Here is a 27,203-nt window from a genome sequence, read left to right as displayed (position 1 = left end):
TGGCTGGCATGGGTGTTCTGTAAGTGGTCAGGGATGGCAGACGTTGGTTTTGGAAAGTTCTCGTGTTGGCTTTTGTTCTTCTTGGTCTTGGTAACACTGACAGCACTGGTTTCAGTTGTCTATCCACAAAGCCTAGGGGGATGCAAAGCCTGTCTCCCCTGCCTACGCCGCACTAGTTGGTGCTGAGCTACTCGTGCCTTCCCGGTGGCCAGGCTGCAGGAAACTGCTGGCATCGCAATAGGCCAATGCCTCTTTTGGGATGTGTGAACCCAAGGGGACAAACCAACCAGGAACTGGCTGTTCCAGGCTGCTCCTCCACATCTCATTTCAACTTTATTTTGAGCAAAAACTAAATGCCAAGGTTCACAGCAGGACAGCACAGGCTTCTCCTGCCTGTGGTCCTTGCTTCTGCGAGGTGCTGAGATGCAAAAGGGCTGGTGCACAAGGTAAGCAGGGCAGTTGTTCCTCCTGTGCCCCAGCTCCCATGTGTGAGCCCTTTCCAGCAGTCTCTACTCTTCTTTCCTGTTGTTTTATTTTAATCTTAGTTCACCCAATTCTGTTGCCACTGGGATGAAGAACAGTGACAAGAGTTCCCCCCTCCCTCCAGTACAACCCAAGGCGGAGAGTTGGAGGAAGCCCAGCACAGAGCTGCTCTGGACGTCTGGCAGGGCTGCCCCTGCCCATTGCTCTGGGCAGGGATGGTCACTGGGGTGCATTGCAGTCCGCTCTTACTCGAGGTGGGAGTGTGTCCATCTGGATGGTGCTTATCCAAGCAGCTCCTTGGTCTTTGCTGCCAGCAGCTTGTCCATCTCCGCTGCAGCACTGTCTGCCATTTGCTGGATCTGTGGCAACATAGTGCAAGTCAGAGTTGTGTGCTGGGTGAGAGTTTAAAGGGAAAGGAATGACTGGATCACCTCAAACAAAGCCTCAAGTCCTGGCTGAGTCCCACCAGCCCTCAGTGGTTCTGTGCCAGTGAGAACAGGGACCGGTCAAAGGCTTTGAAAAGAGACACACACCAACTCCTGGCTGAGCTTCACAAGTGACTTGGTCCTTATTTAACAGAGTGAGTTTAGGGAAGGCAGAGAGTTAGAGACCTGCTGGTGTTGGTACCAGAGAAGAGAGGGTTTACCTTGTTACCTCCTTCAACCTTTCCACTGTGAGAACAAACCAGGTAACAGCAGGAGCGCAGCCTCCGTACGCGCTAAGAATTCACACACCAAGTAACTGATCTGCTTATTTCTTATAAAAATAAATAAAATGGTGACGGTTAAAGCACTGCCCAGGAAGCAGGACTCCTGGTAACACATGATGGATGTGGCAGGCATGGAAACGGGACCAAAATGTGCATGTACTTATTTGAGTGCAGGTAATGGCTGGAGCACATCAGAGGGGTTATGCACTAGTTTTACAGGACTGATTAAGATGCATTCTCTATATGATGATGACCTTTCCTCACACTGAAAAATTTGGGTACAAGCAAAAGCTAGACTTGAGACGATACCGCCACAAATGCAGAAACCATCTGTCTGCTCTGGGAGAACGGCTTCCCAACAGGATTCAGTTACAATAGCATGGCCATTTTTCCTGCTTGCACAAATGCTCTGTATATCAATGTTTATTTTTGTGAGCACACAGAGAACTGTCCTAAAGCATTTGCAATGTATCTAACTTTAGCTGTTAATAAACAAACAGCTAAAAAGTAATGGCCTGCCTTCAGAGGCATCAATTCAGCAAAACACTTAGGCTTGTGCCTGAGTTTATGCCCAAGTAATTGACTTTAGTGACATCTGCTCTTAGGGAATTAGGCATGTGCTTAAGTATTTTCCTGAATTGGAGCCAAAAACTCCTAACAGAGATAATCTCGCTAGCCTTTTCATTAATAACAAACTGGAGCAATCCTCATTAACACCAGCTGTTTTGCAGTGGTCAAGCACTGTGTAAATGGTGGTAAAGCTATGGATGTAGGTCGTTTTGCTCCCCGAGTTCAGCTGCTTTGTGCAGCAATCCCTGTAAGTATGAAAGCTTTGGGGGAACATTTTTTTTTCCCCTCTGTGTCAGTTTACAATGGTTCGTATCATAAATCTGGCTTTGAGATTGAAGCCCCGAACCTCATAAAGACAAAGCAAATGCAACAGCCATTGCTGTCTTAAAATACCCAGCCCTAGGCCACCCATTCCCCAGCTGGGTTCTCAGCAAAGGGCTGGCACAAACACACCAGAGCTGTGAAACATCATGATGTGGCAGAAGTTATAAAATGATTACCTGCTTTTCCAGCAGCCAGATGGTATCTTCAGACACTTTATTCTTGCTCTTCTTTACTTGGTTGATGCTTTTGCTTCGCACCTTTCTCAGGGCCTCTTTGGACTTGTTGGTGGACTGCTTGGCAAGCTTGGCCAGGCTCTCCCTGTGCTCTCTGGTTACCCTAGCAGCAAGGAGGGGAAAAAGAACACCGAAAGGAATAACATTGTCATATGTGGCACAGCCAGGTTCATTTTCTACAGTGGACTTTGGGTAAATGCAGTGATCATCTCTGCTGCAGTACAGGGATACCTAAAAACCACCGGTATTAACACAGAGCTTGCTCTGTATTGCAGAGGCAGAGGGACTTAGCAGCTCAGGGCATGTTTTTATCCTGCTTGAGTCCACCTGGGCCACCTCTGCACAGCATCACCAAGGCAGCACAGCCCAATGAAGCAAGTCTCGAGCCTAGCATGGAAAGTTCCCAGCACAGCCCTAAGCTGATGGACTTGGACTGGATCTTACTTGGTTTACAGTTGTCACTGCAGTGCTTGAAATTTATGCTGAAATGTTCAGACTTCCCTTTTTTCAGCTGCCAAAGCATCTGTGGGAAAGAGGGAAAATGCAGCTCCAGACCTGAGAGATGGAGCTGAAAAGCGTAATCCTGCAAAGCTGGGAGGAAACCTCTATCCCTTCCTGAAACTCTTGGTATTGCCTCCCTGAAACCATAGAGCTTGAATTACGTATCTGGAAGCTACAGAGCTTATGTTTCACTCAATCTTAGCCCAGCTCATCACGACCAGGCTTTTCCACCAAGACAATGGTTTGACAACAGGATGATGCTACACATGGCTAGCCACAGGTAATTCAGCCCAGGAGAACTTCAGCTCCACTTTCCCCCTAACATGGGGCCAGTTACTGCTGTGATGCCACAAGAAAACCCTCAAATTTCCATCCCAAACTAAGGTGATGAGGGAGTCTGGCCATCTGAATAAGGCACAGAGAATGGCTGGCATGTCACCTCAGCTCTGGTGATGTTCCAGCACCTCCAGCTGATCACTGTCGACATCAACTGCTGGTGCTTAACAATAATATTTTAGTTAATATCATGGCTATCGGAGCTTCCAGACCGCCTCGAGTATGAAACCCCCCGAGTATGAAACCCCTGTGCTTCCACTGAGCCTCGCAAGCAAGAGAGCGCCCGTCTGCTCACAGCAGATATTGCAAAATAAACATTTCACAGGAGTATTTAGAAATTGGCTGCAGCAGCCTTGGGTCACCAAAACACTGAGGCCAAGACTCTTCCTGCACAGAGCTCAGGAAACGTGGGGTGAGGGCTCCCGGGGCAGCAGCAGCTCTGCCCCTGCATGGGGGTGTGTTACAGGGAGGCTGTTGGGGCACAATCGGACCCTCAGCCCTTCCCAAGCTTGTGCTGAGCCCAGCAAGTGACACACATGCTGGTACCTTCCCAGGTTGCTCGCAGCAGATGTCTGCAGAGGCGCTGGCCGCATGCCAGTTATCTTTATTTCATGGTGCAAGAGGGAATAGGCTTCCCAGAAGTGATGAGTAATAACAGGGATTTGGAATCACTAGGAAAGCTGCAGACGTAGAGAGCAGCAGCCCAGCTCTGGCATCCACGGTGCCCTCACAGACACCCTATCCTCACCCAGGGGCACCCCTAGCCCATCCTGCTCCGGGGGGAGATGGCCAGTGGATTTCACATGTGGCAAGAGCTTCTGGTCAGTGCAGGCTCCAACCTGGACCAAACATCTAATTAGAAGTGAGTGGGGTTACTTGTGGTTTCCTCCACATCCCAACATCGATATCTTTAAGGCTTCTCGTGTTCGATCTCCCCAGCCGAAGGTCCCGCAGCACATGTGGAACCAGCAAAGCCGGCTCACAAACAGGGGTCTGGGTGAGGTCAGGTTCTCAGGCAGCTTTGTAGGGGGGTAGGGAGTCAATCCTGGCTGCTAAACTTGGGAGGAAGGAGCTGGAAACCCCATCTCCTGCTGGGTGGCGAGGCAAGCTGGGCTGCGGCAGGGCTGGGGAGACCCAGCTTGCCGACAGCTATTCGCCTTCCCTGCTCCCGCTCGGCTATTCTGAGTTGTGCCGAGGGTATCACTCGCCTGCTTGGGGCTGCAGAGCCTTTAAGGAAATGTTTTTGTTTATGCAGCGCTGCCAGATTTCCTATGCTTCTTGGCACGGGGTCACAGCTTTCATGCCTCCTTGTCTGTCTTTATTAACACCAATTTCTTTTTATCACTGCACAGTGCCGTGGAGTTTCTCAGCGGGTTTTATGTTCCAGCCAGACTGTGTGTAAATTCTCAGCAATGCTACCAACGATGCCAGAAACGGACACTTTTTCAAGCAGATGCTGTTTCTGGTTAAGGAATCCATCAACACGAGCCAGGCCCATGGTTTCTAAGGACAGTTGTTTAATCCTGCCCCCAGATCTGGGACTTTTAAGCTGTTCTTAGATGTGTTTTCTTTTCTGTCTAGTAACCATTGTCCCTACCTGCTCTTTAAAGCCAAAAAAAGCATAAAGTGAACCTGGGGAAGGGTGCCAGAAGTGGGGAACAGGGACATAGTCCCTGCCTGTTGCTCCTTCTGCCCTCTCCTGCTGTTCAAGGAGCAGTGGGCTCAAATCCTGCCATTCCCCCAGGGATGGTTCTTCCCTTGCCAGGATCAGGACGGAGGCTGGTGCCTGACATGCCAGGATGTTCAGAAATGCCCACTACCCCTTGCGTAACACCTCTTTGTGTTTCCCCCAGTGACCAATGGTTTAAGCACTGCAACCCCTGGATGCCCCTCTCCCCGCATATGGCAGGAGCAGACCCACAGCGAGCACAACACAGGTCACGTCTCCAACGCAAGACATTTATGCGGGTAAGAGTAATTTCTGTATCTCAAATACTAGGAATTTCCTGTGAAGAGAGGGATCAGTTAAAGGAAAGTAGGCTTAACTAAATACTCTGCATGCATAATTGCAGATAAACATAGGGTGCAACGTATATTGCTCAACAAAAAGCATGCAAGAGGCTTCTGATGATGAGCGATCCGGAGCAACGCAGCTCAGAAACAGCTTTGGGTTTTTTCCAACAAGAGGGTTTTTTGGAGTCCTTTCTCCCTGTAGTAGGTATCTTTGCATATTTCTTAAAGGGCAAAGGGGAAAAAAAAAGCTCACAATGAGTCATTAAACTTTCAAAAGAGTCATCTGGCTTTCAGTAAAGCATGTGTAAAAATATTACTAATTTACAAACAATATCCAGTGCAACACAATGGGTCCAAAAAAGATGAATCTAAAAATGAGGCACCACCATAAAAGACACAAGGTCAGGTCAAATTCGGCCAAGAGATCAACCAATATGAATGTTCCCATGGCTGCTTTTCTTTCTTTTCTTTTTTTTCCCTTTTAGAAGCCTCAGAGAATACTTTTTACACAAATAAATATTGCCCGTGCAGTGCTAGCAACACAAACAGCCGAATGCCTTAGGGAGCAGAGGGGATCCTAGCAGGCAGCAGAAGTAAACACCAACGGAACGAGTGTATTTTTTCTGCTACAACTGCAATGCAAAAACTAAACTAATAGAATAAATACTGAAAAGTAAACTCCATTTTAAAATGCTCAGCTGAAACAGTCTCAAGCACTGAAGCTGGATCTGCATAAGGCAAAATGACACATGTGTCCAGCTGATAGATCAGACTAAAAAGTGTTTTTAATAACAGGTAAGGACAAGTCAGCTTTGATTTTTACTATGCCTCCCCTCATGAAAGAACTGATCTCTTCAGAAACGATGCCTCTATTGTCTCTTCATTTCTGATTTGTCTGCTCATTTTTCACACCTGCCATAATTTTGGCAATCATCTCTCTTCATCTGTTATATATTCTTTTGTAAAGAAGAGTTGGGAAAATGAAAAACTTAGAGAATTTAAAACAGTAATTCAGCGATACATTAATAAAGAGAGGCCTCTCATAGAATTTGGTTATTTCCACCCTCTCTGTGCATTAGAAGGTTTTAAGGTTGAAACGGTCTTTGGATAAGTGGTTGAAACTCTGAAAGACCCAGTCATGGTACTAAAGAGCAAACGGGATGGCGAGGGCAGACCTGCAGAGCACATCTCCCAAGCTAAAAACCTCTTTAACTTAGGACTCACTGGGCTGCCAACCAGCCAGGGAGAAAGGGGCCAGGACCTGCACCCCTTACACACCAGAGGAACAGGGGAGCACATCAGGCACATCCTCCCTGGAGAAAGAAGACTCATTTTAGCTCTGCAGCACTGCAAAAGGTAGTGACAGACCATATACATTTGTTTAAAAAACAATATATTTTTAAAGATTGGGATTTTCAGTTTTGGAGTTTCCTCCCCTGCAATTCATATTCAAGGATGACCCAAGTGCCCATTAACAATCAAACCACTGTGCAGCAACCCGGGAGCCTCAGCAATTATGAAGATAATGGTGCCCTCCTCCTCCTCCTCTCCTGAGGAATGGGGGAAGGGCAGGGAGCACGGGGAAAAGAAAATCAGCAAATAGAATGATAATGTCATTCCCTCTCACCGACAGCAACGGAAAGCTGCAATTAGACTTCTCTGATCAAAATGCTAGGGAAAAAAATTCCATAGAATTTTAAAAGTAGACGTAAAGCACGAGAAATACTTGGCTCATCTTGACTGAGGAGTCACCTGCTTGCAAAACGTAGCGCACGTGCAAGGTGTTTGCACGCACAGGCAGTGTAGGGAGCTCTCTTCACCCTTTGTGGGACCAGCACTGTGTAACCCCAGGGTGTGAGATCATGTACACCTGCATCTTCGCAGGGCATTTAGATGGCTGCAGGGTTTGAGCACCCACAGGAGCTTGTGAGTTATCCTTGCAGCACCCAAACCTGCCCCTGTCACAGGCTGTGTCTATGCAGGCCAGTTGTGCAGCACAGTAGGAGCAGAGCTGCTGGGAGGTCCAGCCTGGTCCCAGGGACCAAACATGTGTGCAGTGGGGGAGCACTCGGTGGGCTCCCAGAAGGTACCTCTCTGGTATGATGACGTACCTCATGTGAAAGGAATCTCGTTCGCAGGCAGAGCCCCCAGCGTGCTGCAGCCCAAAGCACACTAAGCAGGGATCATCAGGATTGCTTCAAAAGCGCTCTCCTGATCCAAACTGAAGCATTGATGCAGTAGCACCTCCTGCTTTGTCCAAGGGCTGGGACACTCCTGTGATGGGTGAGGGAAGCAATGCTCAAGCCTCGGCCAGGAGCAGCCTGCTTTTCTAGCAGCTCTATTCCAAAACTTCCACACAGCCATCAGCTACACAATGTGTATTACATGACAAGAGGGAGTGGATTTTTTAGTCAAAGCTATAAATTTCCTCCTCCTTTCTTTCATCACCACATTTTAGTATTTTCTGCAGCAAGGTGCTATTCACCCCAACACTACTGGTTCACACCAGTGCTGCTGCTACTCTATGCTGGTGTAATTCCAGGAATTTACAGCAGGGCAGCAAAGAATCAGCCCCTGAGTCAAGGCAATACAGCTTCAAAAGCCTTTGGCTGTCTCTTGCAAAGTGCTGCAGCCAGCTAGGACCAAGTCTCCTCTGCAGGGGGAAGATAAAGAACAATAAGACCAACCATTAGATGTCAAAATGTGATGGCTTAGAGCTCAGACACTTGGAAGAGCTTCCACCAGACATTTTTTAGGGGCTTACATTTTTTTCTGAATCTGAAATACAGCTATTTGGAAAGCAGCTGCATCACGACATTACAGCAATCGTGCATGCTTCCCCTTTGAAGGGCACTCACTGCAACCCATTGTGTTATCTTGCATGATGATGAACTTGGGCAGCCATCAATACTCACTTAGGAATTGGCACCCGAATTATTGTCCCATCCACTTCTGGGTTCAGGTTCATGCCGCTCTCCCTTATAGCCTTCGTAGCTGCAGCTGTGCTCTGTAAAACAGATCAAAAGGTAAAGGGAATTAGGAAATAATCACTCCCATATGCCAGAACTCTGTCAATAGTTGGCAATCCATCTCCATGGAACATGGAAACATTTACTTCTGTTACCAGTAAGATCAGGAAGTTACATTGGTGCAGAGAGCTTTGATCAAACCGAATGGGAAACTACGGCTGCGCTCGGTATCGGGATAGGGGGGCACAAAGGGGGGAAGAGGGGAAGGGAAGCAACAACAAAAGAAAACTGTTTTGCTTCTTTGAAACTATTTGAATGGTTTGAGGCAACGCAGAGTGAAACCGCAATAAAATCCCAAGACGTCGCCTGACTGTGGCGAAGGAGATGAAAGATTCTGAGCGCTTAAAAATTCCAGTTGAATGTTTCCCACTAGAAATCACACAGTAACTTAACCACTTCAGCACTACAGCCTAACCACATTACATCAGGGCAGTAGCAGTTGGCTGAGAAATAGTGCCTGTGCCCAGTTCTATGTTTATCTTGCAGCTTATTATTTAGGATTAACTTCTCCAAACTCTATCACCACTGGTTGACTACTCTGCTCTGCTCAAAAGGTGGGGTGCTGAACTGGGGTAGCTGCAAAGTGATTAAGAGGCTTCCTTCCCCATCCCAGGGCACTGGTGTACCCTTACAGAGTGACAGGCTTAATGGTTATATCAGAGTTTTGCCAGGAGCAGTGCTCTGCCAGGTTGCTTCGTTCTTGACATTGTCAATAACAACACTGAGTGAGTCTGTATTCTTGTGGTATTTCCTACAAGGCACTTTGCTATTTCTTATACTCCTTCCCATTATTAACTTTAGCTCCAGGCTGCTGCAGGAGAGTGTGTTTATGGTTATTATGTATTTATCGGTTCAGCTTTTGTCAACTGAGGCACAAAGTAAAGCTTGGCATATCTGCTTAGGTCTCCGACGCGTGCCACCACTGAATGGAATGAATGCTGTGCTAGTGTTTTGTAAGACCTAACTGCTGTCCTATAGAACACAACAAGGTCAGAGAAAATGTAACCAAGATGATCTCAGCACATTAGGAATGTAAATGTGTTATTCTATGGACAGTGCGTGCTCTGTAGGAAGGAAATGCTCAGTAAAAGCCGTGTTGTTTAACATACAGATTGGAGGAGATAGGGGAAGGGGAAAATACTGCAATATTGCTCCCTCAACTTGCAGCCCATGAAATAAATAGCCATGCTTAAAAAACATAGTCTTGTTTGGTTTTATAACTCCCAGGCAAACAGAATTTGGTCCTGAAAGTCCTTTTGTGATTATTTTCTTTTCCAGACTCTTCAGGCATTTTTATTTGCTTTTCAATGCCATGAAGTACTGACAATATGCTGTAAATAATGACATCAAGTAAATTATCTGTAATGGTTTTAAAGAGTTCAATCTATCCATGGAACAGTTATTGTATAAACTAACTGCATTGAGAGAAATAGTTCTTAGCTCTAGTAGTCATTTGGCTTAGACAGCCAATGCAGGCAATGCTACACTGTGGTATTTAATTTCTCACATGCCCATTTCCCAGCCTGAACTCCTGCTTGGACACAGGCTATAGTCATGGAGTGACTTCCCCAGCACTCCAAGGGACCTCGGTGCACTCGCTGATGAGGAGCCTCCATTCTTCAAAGCCATTATACATGCTGGATGCACTTTAAGAAACACTTAGGCATCAAGTGCCTTACACTGACCTCCTCTGAGACTTTGCTGACTTAATTAATTGGGGAAAGCCTTTGCAAAATAAATAGAGATAAGCTTTGGCAAACTTCCAGACCTGGAGCGGGATGAATAGCTAACCTTGTGCTCCTTACTGCTCCTATCTGCACGGCTGCCCAGCGCTGCCTGTGTGAGCCCACTGCAGGGGACCACTACTGCTTGATCCTAAGGCAGGATTTAGATTTGCTGTCTCATTCACGGGCAAGACTAACTAAGGCTCCTGCAGGCAATTAAGGGAACTCGGATCTCCCAGAGGATGGGTAAAACCACCTAATTTGGGGTCTGAGCTGTAGCCAATGCCAAGGGAGGAGCTCACTAACCTCAGCAGTGCCCTGTGACAGCACTTAGCATGGGCACAACTTAGTCCTACCAGGGAGGCTTTTCACAAGTTTGTAGGCTACATCAGCAGCTCTCAGGGGGTGTCACCACCCCGGTGGTAAGTAAGCAAGTTTTACAGGAGTTTGATGGTGTTCTCAGCATGGACTATTGCGACCATGCACCTGGTTCTGTGCATGGCCACGTCTTCACAAGGAACTGAAATGACGTAGATACAACGGGGCAGATGCAACATCGCTTCCACATGGGCAGTTCAGGTGAACCTCAGGAGCGTGTTTGTCCTCCGGGTGCTGTAGAAGCACGGGAAATGGGGAGACCTGGCAGTTATCCAAGCATCCAGTCTCTGACATGCTCAGCATTGAAACCAAGCTCTTGCAGACCCAACTGATGGGAAAACAGTCCCCAAAACAAACCCCTCACACTGTGGTATTTATGGATATGACCCCAAGAGCAATCACAAGCTGATGGGCAGTGTGTAACTCTCGTCTGACCATGTGCTGCTGCACGTGAGATGCTCTGTGCACCAGGCAGGGCTGGAGAGTCACTCAACCCATGTAGTCAGCAGCAAAATGCTGCTTCTGTTTTGTGTCAGCTGCAAAGCAACACGCAGCCAGAGCTCTCAGCCCTGTCAGGTTTGATTGATGTTGTCCCTTTGCTCAGCGTCAACCTGTTTGTTCCCATGTAATTATCTCTCCTTGCAATGCCTTTGGTAATGTGTCCTTACCTCTGGAAAACTGGTCATGTTCACTACAATGAGCTGCGGTGACTTCAGTGAGATCTGCCCCAGCTGGTTCAGCGGAAACTTCCCATCTTTTGTCACCACGATTATGTGATCAAGGGCCCCTCAAAAGAACCAAACACAGGGGGGTTTCAGCGTGATACAGCAAAGCTGAATAAAAACGTGTGCACAGGGTCCCACTTCCCTTGTGCTATGCAAAATATAGATGTTACAAAAGGAAAATAACCCATGTTTATTCAGACTTCAGATGCTGTTTGTGTTCCTGCATCCCCTGTGGTATTTGCAACCTAAATATTTCAACGCTGCTCTAAAGCACAAAAACATGAAAACAAAACTCATGTTTGTTTTTGTTGCCAGAATAGGAAAACTAAGCAGGATTGTTAAGAATTAGAAGGAAATAGTTATTTTTTAATTCTTAGAGCTTAAAGAAAATCAAACTGTTGTTATACAAATCAAGACTATTGTCTTTAATTTAGCAGTGTTCTCTTCAACCCCCCACTCCCCCCCCCCCCCCAGTCCCAAGAGGAGGTGTTGTACACTGCCTAATTTAAAGTATTCGGTTTCTCCCTGAGCTACTCTTAATCTGCTCTCTAGTTTCTGCTGCAAAATGTTAACAGGCCAAAAGGCACATGGGACAAGAGGTACTTTATCAGTGCAATTAAAAAAAAATACCTATGGTTAAAATAAATAGTTAAGAGCCTGAGCTATGCTTTCCAACTCCATTAAAGACTGAAGTTCCCCTGCCAGAGCTGGGCTGGTGACTGATTCAGACTTGGTCATTGTTTAATGTTAAATTTTATCCTTGAAACTTGATACTACTTACAAATACGTATGTTCAGAGTGTTATAGTAACTGTAGCTTAGTTAAATATATTCACATTTCTTCCTAAAACACAAACTTCACTAAATGAACAAGGCTTGTAAAGGTCACTAAACACATAGATGCACAGCAAAAGAAGTTTGTATATGCCAGACACCAGCCTGATGGCAATTTCCAAAAGGCTAATTTAATGGCAATTGGATTTTTCCTGCCCTACTGCACCATTAGCTGACAACCTGCTTCTTCATCACATCTGCAAACGGTTCAGTTAGACGCTTTTGACATCTCCCACTTAGAAAAGCTATTTCCAGGAAGCTATTAACAAAAATGGATTCTTCCTGGTCAAGCTCAGGGTGAAGAAAGCCTTTAGTTGGGGACATCAAGGTTGTAGTAATTGGGTGCCCAGTGAATAACTCAATAAAAAGAAAACAGATTTGGAAAAAATCAGAGTTCTCTGTTACTAGGAAAGGTATCTGTGCTTACGGGCAATAGAGCATCATGCAAGAAGGTTACCAACCTGGTGAGGTTCTAACACTGAGATTTCTGTTTAAATCTTCTTTCAGAGCTTCTACCACTGCCTGCATGTCTTCATTGGTTTCCTCCAAATTGATAATATCCTCGACTAGGGCAGCACTGATGTTCACTTTGGCTTGACTCTGCCCTTTACCTTTAGCTGCAGATTACAGGAAAAATTAAGTTCTATTTCTGATAACAGTTAAGTTGTTGCATTTGAAAGTAGAAATAAGATATTAACCCCCCCCACCCGTTAGATTCAAAATTGAGTCTAAGATAAACCAAAGTAACTGTATTTTTTAATGAGTAAATAACCCAGCACTTAAGCACAAAATGTATTTGTTGGTCACACTGTATGCACTGACTCCAGCCTTGACTCTGACGATTGGTACCCACTGCCCCAGTGTAGCAGAAGCTCCATGTGCTGCAGCAGCTCTCCCAAGGGAAGGGCCAATGTTTCCTGTGCCCTGCAACACCACAAGGCAAACCAGCTCCTCCGTAGCTGTGTTCTGCTTAAGTCACATCAACACTGGTACACAAGATACAGGGGACAGGAAAGGAAATTCCAGCAACATACCGAGGGGTTGCAAACAGCAGGGAAACCATTACCTTTCTTGGTAGCTAGCTGTCTGGTCAGCAGCACCTGATGGACACACTGCCTGCAGCCATCCAGGAGCAGCGCTGGGCAGCCCGCGGGAGCCTGCGGCAGCCCTCGTACCACTGAGAATGAGGAGCGATAAAGGAGTGAAGGGAGATGCCGGAAGCATCTTAGTGCCATGGCCATCGTCTGCAGTGCCTCTCTAACCCACCTGCAAAAGAGAAGAGGCAGGCGGTCCACCCGAAATGGATTCAGGTCTTAGTTGTACCTATTAGTGTGTGGTGGGAGTTGAGCATTATGGGTGTTCTGCAGTGATCAGTGGGCAAATTCAGTGGAAGGGGCTGCATGGGAATGCATCTGCACACCCATCCAGAGGGGCCTGTGACACAGGCTCTGCTAAGCAGGAACAGCTCACCCGAGGAGCTGGTATTTACACATCAGCCGAGTACAACCGCTAATTTCTGCCACTCATGGTCTGAGGCTCCAAACCCCCCTGAATCCCCCGGTTTTATTCCAGTGCAGTGCTTCGGAGCTGCAGAAACAGATGGAAAACGGCCCCTTCCGCTCCAGGGCGCGCTGGCTGCGGGAGCCGGGACATCGCCACTGCCGGACACCGGAGGGACCGGCCCTGCCCCGCCCCGGGGGGGGCCTCCCGGTCCCCACGTACGGAGGTCCAGGCCCTGGCACACGTGCGCTCAGGCCCCGCCCCCTCGATGCCCCGCCCACAGTGACGCCCCGCCCCTTTGTCTGACTACGCCCCCTCCCATGGCCACGCCCCTTCTAATTCCCTCTCCTCGGGGCGCTCCGGCCCCGCCCCGCCCGCGCGCTCCCGCGGTGCCTCGCGGACACAGGGCCGGGCCGCACCGGGCACCGGGAGCGGCGGAGGGGACCGGACGGGACGGGACGGGAAGGGAAGGGAAGGGAAGGGGGGGGGTGGCCGTTGGCCGCCGCTCTTCGCTCACCGTCGCGCGTTCCGTTGCGTTCCATCAACGTCACCGGTCCGCGCCGCGCGCGGTACGTCACAAATCGTCGCCAAGGGCGGGGCGAGGCGAGGCCTAAAGCGAGGAGGGAGCGGGCGCGGCCCGCGCGGTGTCATGGTGAGCGCGGGCCCGGCCCGACCCCCGCGCTGCTCCGCCCCGCTCCGCTCTCACCGCTGCCCTCCGCAGAGCCATGGAGCCGGGGCGCCAGGCGCTGCCGCTGGAGAACGCCTCCATCCTGTCCGAGGGCGCCCTGCAGGACGGGCACCGCCTCTGGATCGGCAACCTCGACCCTAAGATCACCGAGTGAGTGACCCCGAGCGCGGCCCCGCCTCCCCCGGGCCCGCTCCCAGCACCGGGACCGCCCCTCCTCAGCCCCGGCTCCGAGCGCTGCCCGCCCGCCGCTCCCCGGGGGCCGGTGTAGTTTGGGGGTGCCCCGTGCCCGGGAGGGCGGCGCAGGCTGGCGCAGCGCACCCAGCTCTTGAAGCAAGCGGTGGTGGAGCAGCTCTGCCAGCCGGGCCCCGCTCCCGTGGCCCCGTGTCTGCTCGGTGCTGTTGCCCGGCAGCAAACGGCCTGAAGCGGGTGTGTGCGGGAGGGGTGCGTGGACATAGGGGTGTCCCCAGGCTTGGGGTGTCTCCAGGGCTGTGCTGGCCCCGTGGACCAAGAGGTTGGAGGCAGGAGCTTAACTAGTGCATATAGTGGTCCTCCGAGCTGCAGCTCAGACTAGAAGCCCAGGGGTTGAAAACATCTTTGTTTTCTAAACTAGGAAATGTCAGAATTCCAGGTTTGAAACTTTCAGCGTGACCAAGAGTCTTGTTTCTTGCTGGTGCCAGCAGTGGGGTGTGGGTTGAACAGAGGATTCCTTGAGTAACTGAGTGGGAATGAGGTGGGGTGTGGTGTGAGTGCTTGTGATAGATAAGCACATAAATCAAACTTATGTGTATATGTGTATGCTTTCTCCAGACTACAAATAATTATCTTCTGAGCAAACACAGTTAATGAACAGCTAAATTGTCAAGGAAGTATGACTTGCTGCCCAATATTTGGGTGGTGTGCTGAGAAATCAGTAGGTCCTAAAAAACCAAACCCAAACCAAAACAATCTGGGGTTTAGACACATCTAAGAAATGAGCATTTTTGATGAACTATTGTATATGTCTGTCATGGAATACTTTTTCTTCCTGCTTCTTTTTGTGTGTGTGCAGGTGCTAGGGTTTTATTCTAAATGTGGTTCATTCTTAACAGAGCAGTTTTCTAATAGCCTCTAAATGGAATCATTAATGCTTTGTCCTTTTCAGCTTTGGGTGGTTTCTGCAGTAATTACCATTGTTATCCTGCAGTTATGTTACTCTGGTTTGTCCACATTCACTAACCATGTAAAATTAGATATAGGAGTTCTTGAGCATGTAGTTTGGGTCTTTAAAGATTTAGGAAACTGGGTTAGTGTCAGGGGAGGAATAGTGGGTGTTTGCAAATGCGTTAGATAGTGGTGTCTTTAAAGACCCTTTCGGTCTATCAGCTGTTCCTCTGATTCTAAGCCAGACAAGTAGTAGCTTTATATGGCAAAATTTACTGTTTTCATAGCATGGCTGAAATGATTTTTGTGGGTTTCAGTTGGCGGCTTGCATGGGCAGGCTGTTCCTTTCCAAATAACCTATTGCATCTGCACGAGTTCAGCAGTCTGCTGTGGGGCACGGCTGCCCTCGTGCCCTCTCTGCTGGGGACTGTGTCCAAAGCAGTGTCAAAAGCTGCGAGCAAGGGGCGAGAGACTGGTTAAAGTCTTCACCTGTGTCATCAAGCCTAGAGTGCTTCCATGCTACTCAATGCTTGAAGTTTGCCCTCTGGTGAGTGACAGTGCTTGTTGCTTATTTCAGGCTTTATAATTCTGTGTTTTGCTTTTGATTTTGCTTTAAAAATGGCTATTGTCTCCTGCAAACTGTATCGTAATCTCTGTTTCCTTGTGAATAAAGAAAAGAGGATGTTCCTTTTAATGCATTGTCAGTGTAGAGAGAAAGAGTGAAGTTCTATGTCAGGTCAGTAAGTTTCTATAAATCATCTTGATCCTTACTTTGTTATCCTAAGGGCTTGTATTTCTGCTCGTAGTTGTTCATCTGAATTATCCCCATTGAGGTCACTAATCATACAGCTAAAGACATATTCCTGAAAACTGTTTCTTCATTTGCTGCTTTTATCTGCTTTTTGAAAGAGTTGCCTCTGCAATTTCTATGTTAGATTTGCTTAAGACAGAGTAAAGTTGATTGAGTTGTTAGCAGGGTTAATAAGTGGTTTTGACTTCCTCAGGCAGAAACGAGTTCAGAAAGTCTTGAATTAATCCAAGACTTCCATTTAGAGAGCAACCTATAGCTGCAATCAAGCACTAGGGAGTTAATAGGTAACGTACACATTGAAGCACAAGCTGCAGCAAGAGGAATTTATAAATGTAGGGCTGCCCACAAATTACAGCCTGCAAGCTGATGGCTGAGAGGAGGTTATTGCACATACTGAGTAACTGTGGCTCTAGTGGGAGTCTCAAAAGATCTTGAATGCTGACATACCCTACATACAAGGTTATGGTGGGTCTTCTTGTGGGCATTCCTCCTTAACATGTTTGTTTGGGTGACTTCTCTTTTATCCAGCATCCTTTGAGGATTGTTCTGCCTGTGGAAGAAGATAGAGTTAGAAGTCTACTGAGTGTAGTCTTAGCAGCTGGAAGGAGGCGAGCTGGCGCCTTGCAGCATTTCGGGACACTGTCTCCAGGCACATCTGATGCTGAGTGATCCCTGCTGTGGGACTTTTCACAGTAGTGTGCAGGGGAGCAGCAGAGGGTTGTTTCTGGGTTTGCCATCACTGAGCAAGGAAGCTGTGAAGTCCCTCACCATCGCTGTGAGCATTTGTCCCCATGCTGCACAGCTGTTTGGTCACATCACCTCTCAGTGCTCCCACCTTGAGGGGGAAAAACCCATACTTTAGTTACATCTCCTGTGTGGCAAGCGGAATAGGACTGCCTTCTCTGCCCATTCCTGTTTGTAAAGCCTTCTGAGGCTTTTCAACATTCTGGACAGGCAAATATTTCATTTCCCGCTACAGTTACACATATTGTCTGGTTTCCAGTAGCCTTTGAATGACCATTCATTTTCCACGGGTATGAAATAGCGGGTGTTCAACTTCCTTGGCTGTTCTGCTGCTTGTCTAGGATCCCATCTTGATGAGTCTCACCTAGAAAACAATGTGTGCATAAGTTGTTGTTACAGACCCCTACTGAGTCCCAGTGGGGCAAAATTCTTCGCAATAATAGGTTTTGCATGTGGCCCGGTACCTTCGCGGTATCCTTGGGACAGCATTGTTCAGAGGAAGCCTTGCCTGTGTTTGAATAGCGCTCGGGGTGCCAGGAGGAAGAGAGGAGGAAAAGGAAATGGGGGAGCTGCTGGTTTGTCTCGCATTCACCTCAGATGACAGGAAGTGGAGCTTGAGGTTGGCTGCGGTGATCTGCACAGCATGGTGGGGCCACATCTGCGCGAGTAACTTCCAAGCTCTGGATAACCCAAGTCGTTGCCATAGTAAAGCTTTTTACGTGTTCTCACCTCGGGTTTTCCGTGACGGGTCTTCCTTCTGTACTGAAGTCCCCTTGGCTTGGAGAACTACTTGTCAAGTTAGTGTTAATGCCCTCATTATATTGACAATAACAAATCATAAGCACAGCCTGAAACTGTTTGTTATACAAGGCTTCAGTTCTGAGCTGTGCCATGGAGAGTGGGTGACCTGCAGTTGTAAAAATTGCATGCATGGTTGGAAAATAGCGTTTGATTCATCTAGGATCTAAATATTCTAAATAAAATAGGTTCCCTAAATTGCTTCTAGACACTTAATGAAATTTGTTTTAAAGGAACAACTACCACTTTGCTGCTAAGAACATACTATTTGAATGCGGAGGTTCTCAGGAAAGAAAACAAGCACAAAGTACTCCTTTTAGCAGCTGCAGGGTTTTATTGTTGCTAAACAGAATGCAATGAGAATCATCATTGCCCTTCCACTGCCAGAAGGGGAACAGCATTCTGGTGGCAAGGACTTTATTTTCATACTGCTGAAACTGCAAGTGCTTTTTGTAGCAATATGTTTACAGAAACAAACCTGAGGTGCATTTATGTACTTTGGAGGCTCTGAAAGTTCAGTGTGTGGGGTTTATATACATAGCTCCAGAGTTAGTGGTTTTACTGGTACCTCTGTGACTGCTTCTTGCTATCTTGATGTGCAGTGGTGAAATTTGGCCACTGTGTAACCAGTTCTGTGCAGAGACTGAGGGTTTGTAGGCCTCTTGGGCGACCATGTGCTTTGTCTGTATTCTGAAGGATGTAGGAAATCTTTCGTAATCAATTACAATGCGTTTATTCCCCTGGGAGATAACTTGGCCCTTCTGCACTGCTCATCTGTACGTTTGCTGCACCTTCACCTCTTTAAAAGTGCATATCCTGATTGTCCACCGTGACCATCCTGTGAGGTGACTCACATTCCTGGAACTTTCTTGCCTGGCTCCTGAAGCTTAACAAAGGGCTAAAGCCCTTTTCAAACATCCTATCAGGCTTTATTAGGAAAAACATTGTCTGCTCTTCCTATTTGGACTGTCCCTAAAGCTGCCTGGTGCATTTGGCTCTCTTGGACCACTACTGACCATTCATGTCTGCACATGCAAGGTTTAATCCAGTGCCTGGTGCTCCACGTGTGCTTTGAGTTATCCTGGTAGGCTTTCAGAGCACTGAGTGTTATCTCGCAAGCTGAAAATTTGGCTTAGACTATGTGGCGTGCTGATGAATGCTGTGCAGCTGATCAGAGGAGATGACTAAGACACCCTTATTAAACCCTTAGGCAATTCTTAAACACTAGGAATGGGATGAAATAGTAGCAAGTGTCGTTTTTCCTCTAGGTCAGGTAGAGTTGTGAAACACTTTGGTCTCAGGGAACCAAAAAAAGCTGCAAAGAACTTTCAGGATTAGCTGTGGTCCGTACAACAAATGTGCTCCTTGTTTTAAGTTGCTCAGTGGACTAGATACTAAGCAGACAGAATTATTCTGGCTTTCCCCAGTTTTATTGGAAACAGCACACTCCCCACTGGATGGCAGGAAGATAATTGGCTAAATAAGTGTCTGACTTTCATGTGCATGTCGCTGAGAAGCTGTCTGAGCCAGAAGCATTGGCAGATTTGGGCTGGATGATGCTGAGGTCTGTCTGGTGCCTTTTTTTTTTTGCCTGGTCTGGTGTCAATTCCTGGTTGCAGTTTGTTCTGCTTGTTCTTCCATCTTCCTGCTTCCCCGGCGCTGCCAGGTGACTGGGAGAGTGGCTGCATTTCTGTATGGTCTGGCCATGTCCTTGCCAGTGCACTGTTCCTGCTTGGCACAGGGAAAGGATGGGATAAGCAGTGCTTGTACAGGGAGAGGCAGCAAGAATAGCAGGGATCCCGAGGGAGGCAGGGTGCTGTGGACTATGGGCTATACTTGTGCAGAGAGGAATACAGGGATGGAGGTTCAGGCAGTCACATCAGGGCTAGGGAAAGGGGGACACGATGTTTATGCTTGAAAGTAGGTGTGACTTAGAGAGGCAGGAGGCAAAGCCCTCCCAGACCTCTAGGGAGCCATTGCATAGTTGTCCAAAAGCCAACTATTAACAGATCTTCTGCATGCCCTTCAGCTGGCACCACCAGGAGGCAAGCTTTGTGCCTTGGAGCTTCAGAGCAGCCCCAGGACAGTGCTGCTCAGAGCTGTGGAAGCTGAAGTATTGCTGTACAGGGCACCCACCTCTTTGGGTATTTGGGAATACATGTGTGATGCAACTGAACCACTTCTGATACTGAGTGTGAAATGTGTGTGTCAGGGGGGTTCCTCTCCATCTCCTCACTTTCAAAGTGGTGAAAGGTGTCATAAAGGTGTCATAAATGTCTTCTCTCCCCTTCAGATACCACCTTCTCAAACTCCTTCAGAAGTTTGGCAAAGTAAAGCAATTTGACTTTCTCTTTCACAAGTCTGGTGCTCTGGAGGGGCAGCCGAGGGGTTACTGTTTTGTGAACTTTGAAACCAAACAGGTATGTTGCTTTTCTCTAAAGTTCTGATTTAAATGACTGGTTTCCTTCCACATCTTTTGTTTTTTATATTAATGTAAAGCTAAAATGGGAAGGGATAAATTGTGTAACTTGTTTACACAAAGCCACAGACTCTTTAACAGCTCCACTCTGTGACAGCCACTTTGTGACTGCTCCTGGAAATACCAATAGTGGTTTCCTTTCTCCTCTGCTGTCTTATCTGAATCCTGCTTTCTGGTGATCATCAGAAAGGGCCAGCTTTTTGGTCCACTTTTGTAGTGAGCTCCTGGAGTTGTATCGTGGAGGTGCTGTGATCCATGCAGAACCTTGGGTCGGCCTGCCAGACCACCTGAAATCCAGAACTGCTCTGAAGTCCTCCTCATTTTCCTTTTGGCTTCATGAATGCACAAACACCAACTTGTGTGGTGCTGCCAAATGTACAATGTGACACATCTGCAGCATCCTGGAGTGAACTGTGTCCATTTGGGGTTTTATCTCTTGTTACAAACCAAAATTTCAAGTCATGCTCACCTGCAACATCAGACTTGTAGTTGTTTTGTCATAATTCTGCTAGAATTGTTCAAAAGTCAGGAAGTACAGGTGTTTGAAGATTGCTTGTGTGATCTCATCTGTTTGCTCTGCAATTGCTGATAAGGATGTCAGAAGAGCCTTGACACAGTGTGCTAGCTCTTGAGAATCATTCATATCAAGGTGGGAACAGCATAAATCTTCAACTGTCATGAACTGTGTTTTATAGGAGTGCCCCAAAACTGAGATTCCACTACTGAGTCTAGAACAGGACCAAATGGATAATGCACCCAGTGTGCATGAGGATCAGGAATAAGGATGGAGAGGTGTTAGAGACACATGTAATCACTGTAATGATTGTTTTCCCCATTTTTTCCCCAAAACATGTGAAAGACTAAACCAAAAAGGCTGATAAAAGTCTGGATACTCCAATGTTGGAGTTGCCCAAAGATACTCCTGGATTGGGATACAATGGGATAATCTTTCTTTGCTGTCGGTTAGCTGTACTTACAGGAGACTTGATTAACAAAGAGAAAAGGCTCTTTACATCTGAGTCGGTTTTGACTAAAACATGGTTTGTTTATTGAACTGTCTTCCTGTGCAGGAAGCAGAAAAAGCGATCCAGTGTCTCAATGGGAAGCTGGCCCTTTCCAAGAAACTGGTGGTGCGGTGGGCGCATGCACAGGTCAAGGTAAGCTTGGTGTTGTGGGTAAGAATTGCTTTTAGTTTGCAAAATTGAAAAGCTTTAATATTAAAGAACAATTTTTATTGAGGCTGTCTTAGCCTGGCAAGATGATTTCAGTTTGTTCGAGGAAATAACTCTGTTAGGAACAGCAATAATAATCTACCGCTTCTCTTGTCTACCTAAACTGTGCTGGATGAGCTGTGAGCAAGGTGAGCCATTTAACCTGATGTTCTTTGTAAGGGAGTTTCCGATCGGAGCGGTGTGAACAGATCACTTCTATAAATGCCCATGTTTTGATTTTTCCCAAACTCAGTGAGTGGCTGAAAGTTTGAATCCTTCCCTTTGTGGTTTTGCTCCCTTTTTGGAGAGGAGATACATGGAAATTCCCAATTACCAAGTACTTTGTTACTTTGTTCTACTTCTGAAAGCACTTAAGTGGCAGCAGCTCTAATTACTTTTGACTTCAAAGCAACATATTTCACATCTAAGCTAAATATCCTTTTTATTGCTTGCTCTGTCACATAAAACATCAAGTTTTTAATATTAACTTAGGCAGTGCCTTCTGGAACATCCTTGTTTTAATTTTTGTTTAATTCTTCTCTTGTTTTCCCTGCAGTTATTTGCTATCTGGCATTTGATAAAGCAATTTATATTGAATAACTTTCTTTGCAGATAAATGGATTTTGGGGGAAGCTGCTTGTTGCTGTTTTCCTCTGGGTAGTTTGCTTTTAGCACGTGTTGATAATCCTACAAACAGCTTTCTACACTTTACCTTATCAAGTATTCTAGTGCATCTATTTTGGATGCTAACAAAACTAACACAGGTATCTTCGTTAAAGAAGAACATGTTGTTTTAATTATTGGCTCCAAGGGCTCCAAGCTCTTGTCAGCACATCCAAGCTTCTGCAAACCCAGTCTCCATTTTCTCGAGCTCTGTAGCTACCAGAGTGCCACGTGCTTCTAGATGCCTGAGGAATGATCAGGCTCTAAAAGGAGTTTCAGCCAGAGGAGTGAGCGTCTGCTCAGCTGGGAGTTCAGCGGGGTAGCTCAGGGCTTGGCTGTCCAGGCTATGGTGAGGAACATACATAAATAATCAGTTCAGCTTGCATGGCATTTTCTGATCCATGAATGGAAAGATTTAACAACGCGAAACTTTGTCTTATTGTAACAAGTGTTTATTTTAGACAATGCCAGCACCAGGCTAAGTAGTTTTAAGACGAGTGGCCAAGGCTTACCAGACCTTGTCGGTTTGAGCAGCTCTGCTGAAAAACAAACCTGACTTTGTGCCAAGCGAAATAAGGAAGCAGAACACTGCAAATAGTTTAGGAGGCCCGTCGCCCACAGAGATGACAGACTCACAAGCTGCTTTCTACAGAAGGGAGATGGTTCCTAACTGGTCTTTTTAATGTTCTTTTTTCTGTTTTTTCCTTCCAGTAGCGCACAATGTGCTTGGGTCACCTTCTGACTCTGCACAATGTCAGTATAAAGACCATAGCAATACAGTACAGCAGTTAGCTTAAAATTTACCATCTTTGCTTCATGCCTTACATAGAGGGGAAGAAGAAGTGGTAAGACAGGATGAGGCTTAAGGATCCATAGTACAATGCACAGTAGTGTTCGGTGTAAGAGTCTATGTTTTCTGTGTTGGTACTAAACAAATATTATGGCTGGGATTTGTTTTGGTTTTTGGCCACCAAAATCATTCCTAGCAAAAGCATCACAAAATCTGAGGTGACGTTAATCCAGCTTTAAAGTGTATCTGTGGACAAACGTTTCTTTGTTCATAATTCCAGCTGACTTCAATCCTTGGTCTCTTGTTCACAGAGATATGATCACAATAAAAATGAGAAGATCCTTCCAATCAGTCTGGAGCCATCTTCCAGCACAGAGCCGCCCCAGTCTAACCTAAGGTAGGTGGATGGGGTGGGTGAGAGGTGACCAAACTGTGGGAGTGGCAGGGAATTAACTTCTTCAATTTCAGTATGATCTAGAGTTGTTGGCATTATGTTTGGCAGAAAAGCTGTTTTCGGAAGGGCAGCATGCTGCGGAGTAACTCGTTAGATGTAGGACACTTCAGACTTGAAGTTCCTTTTCTAATGCATGAAGCTACTAGGGCAGTAGGAAGTGAAAGAGGTGAGGAGAGGAATTGGGAATGTAACGTTCCAGCTCCTTTGGCCAGAACATGCTTTGCACTTCGTCTGAATTTCAGTGAGAGGTTTTGTACTGCACTAAGTTGATTAAGCAAAATGCTTATGAGCAAGGATTTCTATTATAGTGGCAGAAGATTAAAGCAAAATCACAGGTAGTGCTTCACATAAAGCTAATTTTTGTTTGGGGTGTTTTTATGTTGTGTTTAGTTTTCTTGGCTAGTGTTAGGGCTGGAGGATCTTCTCTCTGGGATGTGGTAAAACCCTCCAACCCTTCCATTTACCTAAAGCACATAGTGCTGCTTTGCTAATTCAGCTTGCTTGAGGGGGTATGTGATTTTCCTCTGTGTTCTGTCAGTGGAACCCTATAAGGAACCAGGACTGGAGACAATGAATTTGCCTACAGATAAAATGAGCTTGGAATTCAGAAGTAACACACTAGGAAGTAATGAGGAGAGAGGCTTGAGTCATGAAGATTCCTAGCTATGTCAGTGACACAAAGGAGTTGTTTTAGTGGGGATGGATACTGCAAGAACCCACAGCGGAGAGGGGAACATTCCTCGGTCTATACCCAATGGAGGATAGCAAATAACAAAAGTCCTAGGAATTTGGGGTGTAACCTAGGATAGCCTCTCCCTTTGGGATAAACCCTGCTAATGCTGAAATAATGTTTCTTCCTGACCTAATTAGAGTCTGGGGTTTTCCCATCCTGAGCAGTCTTGTAGCTGGGAGGAAGTCTGGCTTTCATTTCTCTGCTGTTTCCAGCAGCCTCGTCTGAGCTGCGCTCCGCTGCACATGCTCAGAGCTCTTTAAATGACATCATTTTACATGAAGTAGGAAGCCTTGTTGTGTGCTTGTCTTGCTCAGTGTCCTCAAGAAAGTGCTGAGTAGGTGCAAGGACCGTTATTTTGTGGTGCTGTGATATATCTTGGAGGAGCAAATCCGTGCTGAGGAATGAAATGAAAGCGCGTGGGCTTTAAGCAGTAGATTCCTGCCTCCCAACTGCACGCTGCTTGCGAATGCAGCGGTGGGGGCTGCCTAGCCCCTCCTCGTGTGGCTGAGTATTCGCATGTCAGCAAGATCTCTGGATTGCTGGAGTCTGATTCCGTGCTAAGATCGAGCTCAATTTCTCTTCTCTTTTCCTCTTTCCAGTGTCAGTGCAAAAATAAAGGCCATTGAAGCCAAGCTGAAAATGATGGCAGAAAATCCAGACGCGGAATACCCCGCAGCACCCGTGTATTCTTACTTCAAACCACCGGATAAGAAAAGGACTACTCCTTATTCCAGAGCTGCCTGGAAATCTAGAAGATGATGCTTGTGAATGGAGAATGGTAGCGAGAAAACAGTGCTTTGTATACCTGGAATCCTCCAATGCTTTTGTACTTTGTAGAGTGAGAAGGATACTGCCACCCGAGCACGACACTGCTGTACATGGCACAGTGCTTTGTTACACCTTAGGTGGTCTGCTGAATACTCCTGACTGCCAGTGCAGCTTCACAGCTGAGCGCTGCTCAGAAAAGTAGGGTCCCATCAAAGCCTCTGATGAACACGCAGACAACCTCTCGTTAGTGTGCATTCATTAGCAAGATTAGAAACAGTAACCAGTGTATGGAGTAAAGCACAGCCAAAAATACTCCATTTAACTGATTACTTTTTAAGTATTTTTGAACAAAAAGTATTCCGATTCGTGTTTTTAACGAGGGGAAGCACTTGGTTTTGATTAACATTCTGTAGTTACCATGGAAAACTTTTTTTTTTTCATCTCAATAAAACTCATTTGAAATAGATTTTGCAACACTTTTAGTAACTGTGCATGCAATATTCTATATGCACCAAAGCAAATTTATTTTGCATTTTGATTTGCAAACTTCACGGTGTTACTTGATGATGTGATCACCAGAAGAGAATGACACAACACGGGTATTGTCAGTGTTATTTAGGCTGTAGGTATGTGCCCACATGTAGGAATGAGTGTATTTACACACCGCTGAGGTCTGCGCTGTGCCCTAAGCTTCCCAGCACGGCAGTGGCACATCTAATGTTTGTGTTCAGTAATCCCCTTCAGTGGTAGCTCTTCATAAACCAGATGTGACAGCGTGAGAATAACGCTGCAGCCTCCGAGACATCTGTCAAGCACATGACCTCCATGTCTGCCCACCAGCCTGCCCAGCTTCTGGTTTCCTCTGGCTGGTAAAGGTGGTCGGTTGCCTCTTGGTGCGAAGTGGCGCAAGTGTTTGTGGCGAAATGGCTCTGCTGAGGGTTATCTGCACCAGGTGCTTCACTGATGAGTCTGATGGATGGCATTTTGCTTAAGCTGTTTGATCTGCAGCACATTTTTCTCCCTAAACATTACCTGCAAGTTAGAAATCTGAGGGAAAACCCCCACGTTTTCTGGCAGTGTTTTCTCCTCGGTACACACAGTGCTGTGACTGCGTGTGCCAGGGGGATGCTGGAAAACGTGTTCACTCAGGTCCAGGAGATGCTGGTCTGATTTTGCTGATGTTCGTTCTCTCTAGTGTGTCAGTGGTGAATCTGGAGGTGCTTCCCTGAGCTGGGTAACAGTGAGTGGTCTCAAACAAGAGGAGGAAAGTAGTTTTCAAACAGCCCGTGGTTTCCCTACGCTGGGATTGCTCACTGGCATAGCTAAGGTGCATCTACATCCAAGCAGAGCATGCTTCCTGCTTCCAGTCCGCGCACCGGCCACAGAGCTGTGTGTGTCTAGGATGGATGGATTGTTAGAAGCCTAAATTGTTCAGAAGTAGGTCTCGTGCTGTTAATGTTTGCTTTCTAGTTTTTGGGTACCTCAGTAAAGAGAAAAGTAGTATGAGTGGGAGCTTGTACCCCTGTGAATGTCACTAACACCCGTTACCATTCCTCTGTGAACAGCCTGTGTTTTGTTCTTGCGTGGTCTGACGTTTGTAGCCCTCTGGATCTGTATCTGCTTTACTTGGAACGGTAAATTCTGTTTCTATAAGGAAATTAGGAAATACCTAGATTCAAACCTAGATTCCAGCCGGGTATGTGGTGGTGTTCCCATCGGAAACACTTTGATATTTATTTGTATTTAAATAGAATTTGTTGAAATCCTTATGGCTCGAAATAAACATTTAAAATGCATGTTTTCCTCCAGGAAAGTGAGGGTGGCAGCAGGAAGTGAGGGTGGTAAATGCTTGGCATCCGCCGAGGTCCACTGATACAAATCTGGGGACAATAGCATTAGTCTTTGTTTTTGTTATTATTTACTTTGTGTTCACTACCACAGTCACTCACAGAAGTGCCTTGTCTGTGCTTCGGCCAGACTCAGACCTGGGGGAGGAGGTAAATGCTCCATAAGGTCTTTTCATGAGTGTCAGCTCTGGGGCTTTGCATATCAGCTGTCGATAGAACAGGTTGGAAAAGCACTGGGAAGTGCAGCATCGTTTTGGCAAAGGATGCAGCCGGCTCTGAAGCTGTAAGTACGGAGGTTGGTAGGCTGATGGAGGGAAGGGGAGTGGGGCTCAGCACCCAGCTCCCCTGAGGAGGAGTTTTGGGGCTGCTTCGTGCCCCTGGCAGACAGTCCTGCCCTGTTAGGGGTTTCTTTGCCTCCCCTGTATTTCCAGCATATCCCTGGGTACCAAGAACAATGTTCACTGTGCCCACAGTTTGGGTTTTTCCTCAGTATTTCAACAATCTTCCTGCCTATGGTGAGCCTCCCTCACTTGGGACAGGTACGAAACCATGCCTTCACCCACGGGAACACAGAACGTGTCCAACCCCCAGTTTTGGGATGGGGGCTGAGCTGGTGGTTGACACGCAGCGTCCTTGTCGCTGCCTTGTACGAGCTCCAGCACTGGTGGAGGGAGCACGTGGGGGGACGGAAAGGGGATGAAGGGTCGAAGGGATGAAGT

General features: G+C 46.8%; 2 protein-coding genes across 4 annotated transcripts; one reads left to right on the top strand and one right to left on the bottom strand.

Moving 5' to 3' along the window:
- Positions 1-300: 300 nt before the first annotated feature.
- MRRF (mitochondrial ribosome recycling factor) lies at positions 301-14,036 on the bottom strand. Of its 3 annotated transcripts, none has more exons than XM_030507508.1 (7): positions 13,876-14,036; positions 12,925-13,124; positions 12,320-12,475; positions 10,969-11,087; positions 8,085-8,176; positions 2,263-2,422; positions 301-842 (listed from the first exon to the last, which is right to left on the bottom strand). In XM_030507508.1, the coding sequence occupies exons 1-7, from the start codon at positions 14,007-14,009 to the stop codon at positions 765-767; spliced, it is 939 nt and encodes a 312-aa protein (XP_030363368.1). In that variant the 5' UTR covers positions 14,010-14,036; the 3' UTR covers positions 301-764. The 3 variants fall into 3 exon arrangements, with proteins under 3 accessions (XP_030363368.1, XP_030363369.1, XP_030363370.1); XM_030507509.1 differs by having other exon boundaries at positions 12,925-13,035; positions 13,876-13,899; XM_030507510.1 differs by having other exon boundaries at positions 12,925-13,035; positions 13,125-13,898.
- Positions 13,732-26,433, top strand: RBM18 (RNA binding motif protein 18). The gene is made up of 5 exons (XM_030507517.1): positions 13,732-14,196; positions 19,833-19,959; positions 21,089-21,175; positions 22,994-23,079; positions 24,469-26,433. The coding sequence occupies exons 1-5, from the start codon at positions 14,084-14,086 to the stop codon at positions 24,626-24,628; spliced, it is 573 nt and encodes a 190-aa protein (XP_030363377.1). The 5' UTR covers positions 13,732-14,083; the 3' UTR covers positions 24,629-26,433.
- Positions 26,434-27,203: the final 770 nt, after the last annotated feature.

Source organism: Strigops habroptila, chromosome 15, assembly GCF_004027225.2.
Source record: "Strigops habroptila isolate Jane chromosome 15, bStrHab1.2.pri, whole genome shotgun sequence".
Lineage (NCBI taxonomy): Eukaryota > Metazoa > Chordata > Aves > Psittaciformes > Psittacidae > Strigops > Strigops habroptila.
Note: the sequence above shows the minus strand (reverse complement) of the source record. Positions and strands in the feature narration are given on the sequence as shown.

What these genes read in the sequence shown, in the direction of transcription:
- MRRF (XM_030507508.1), bottom strand. Translation starts at nt 14,009, where the DNA reads ATGACACCGCGCGGGCCGCGCCCGCTCCCTCCTCGCTTTAGGCCTCGC. An exon ending in ACGCAACGGAACGCGCGACG is followed by an intron (nt 13,125 to 13,875) that starts GTGAGCGAAGAG and finishes TCTCTTTTGCAG; the next exon opens with GTGGGTTAGAGAGGCACTGC. An exon ending in TCTGGCTGCTGGAAAAGCAG is followed by an intron (nt 843 to 2,262) that starts GTAATCATTTTA and finishes ATGTTGCCACAG; the next exon opens with ATCCAGCAAATGGCAGACAG.
- RBM18 (XM_030507517.1), top strand. Translation starts at nt 14,084, where the DNA reads ATGGAGCCGGGGCGCCAGGCGCTGCCGCTGGAGAACGCCTCCATCCTG. An exon ending in TGAACTTTGAAACCAAACAG is followed by an intron (nt 19,960 to 21,088) that starts GTATGTTGCTTT and finishes CTTCCTGTGCAG; the next exon opens with GAAGCAGAAAAAGCGATCCA. An exon ending in GGGCGCATGCACAGGTCAAG is followed by an intron (nt 21,176 to 22,993) that starts GTAAGCTTGGTG and finishes TCTTGTTCACAG; the next exon opens with AGATATGATCACAATAAAAA.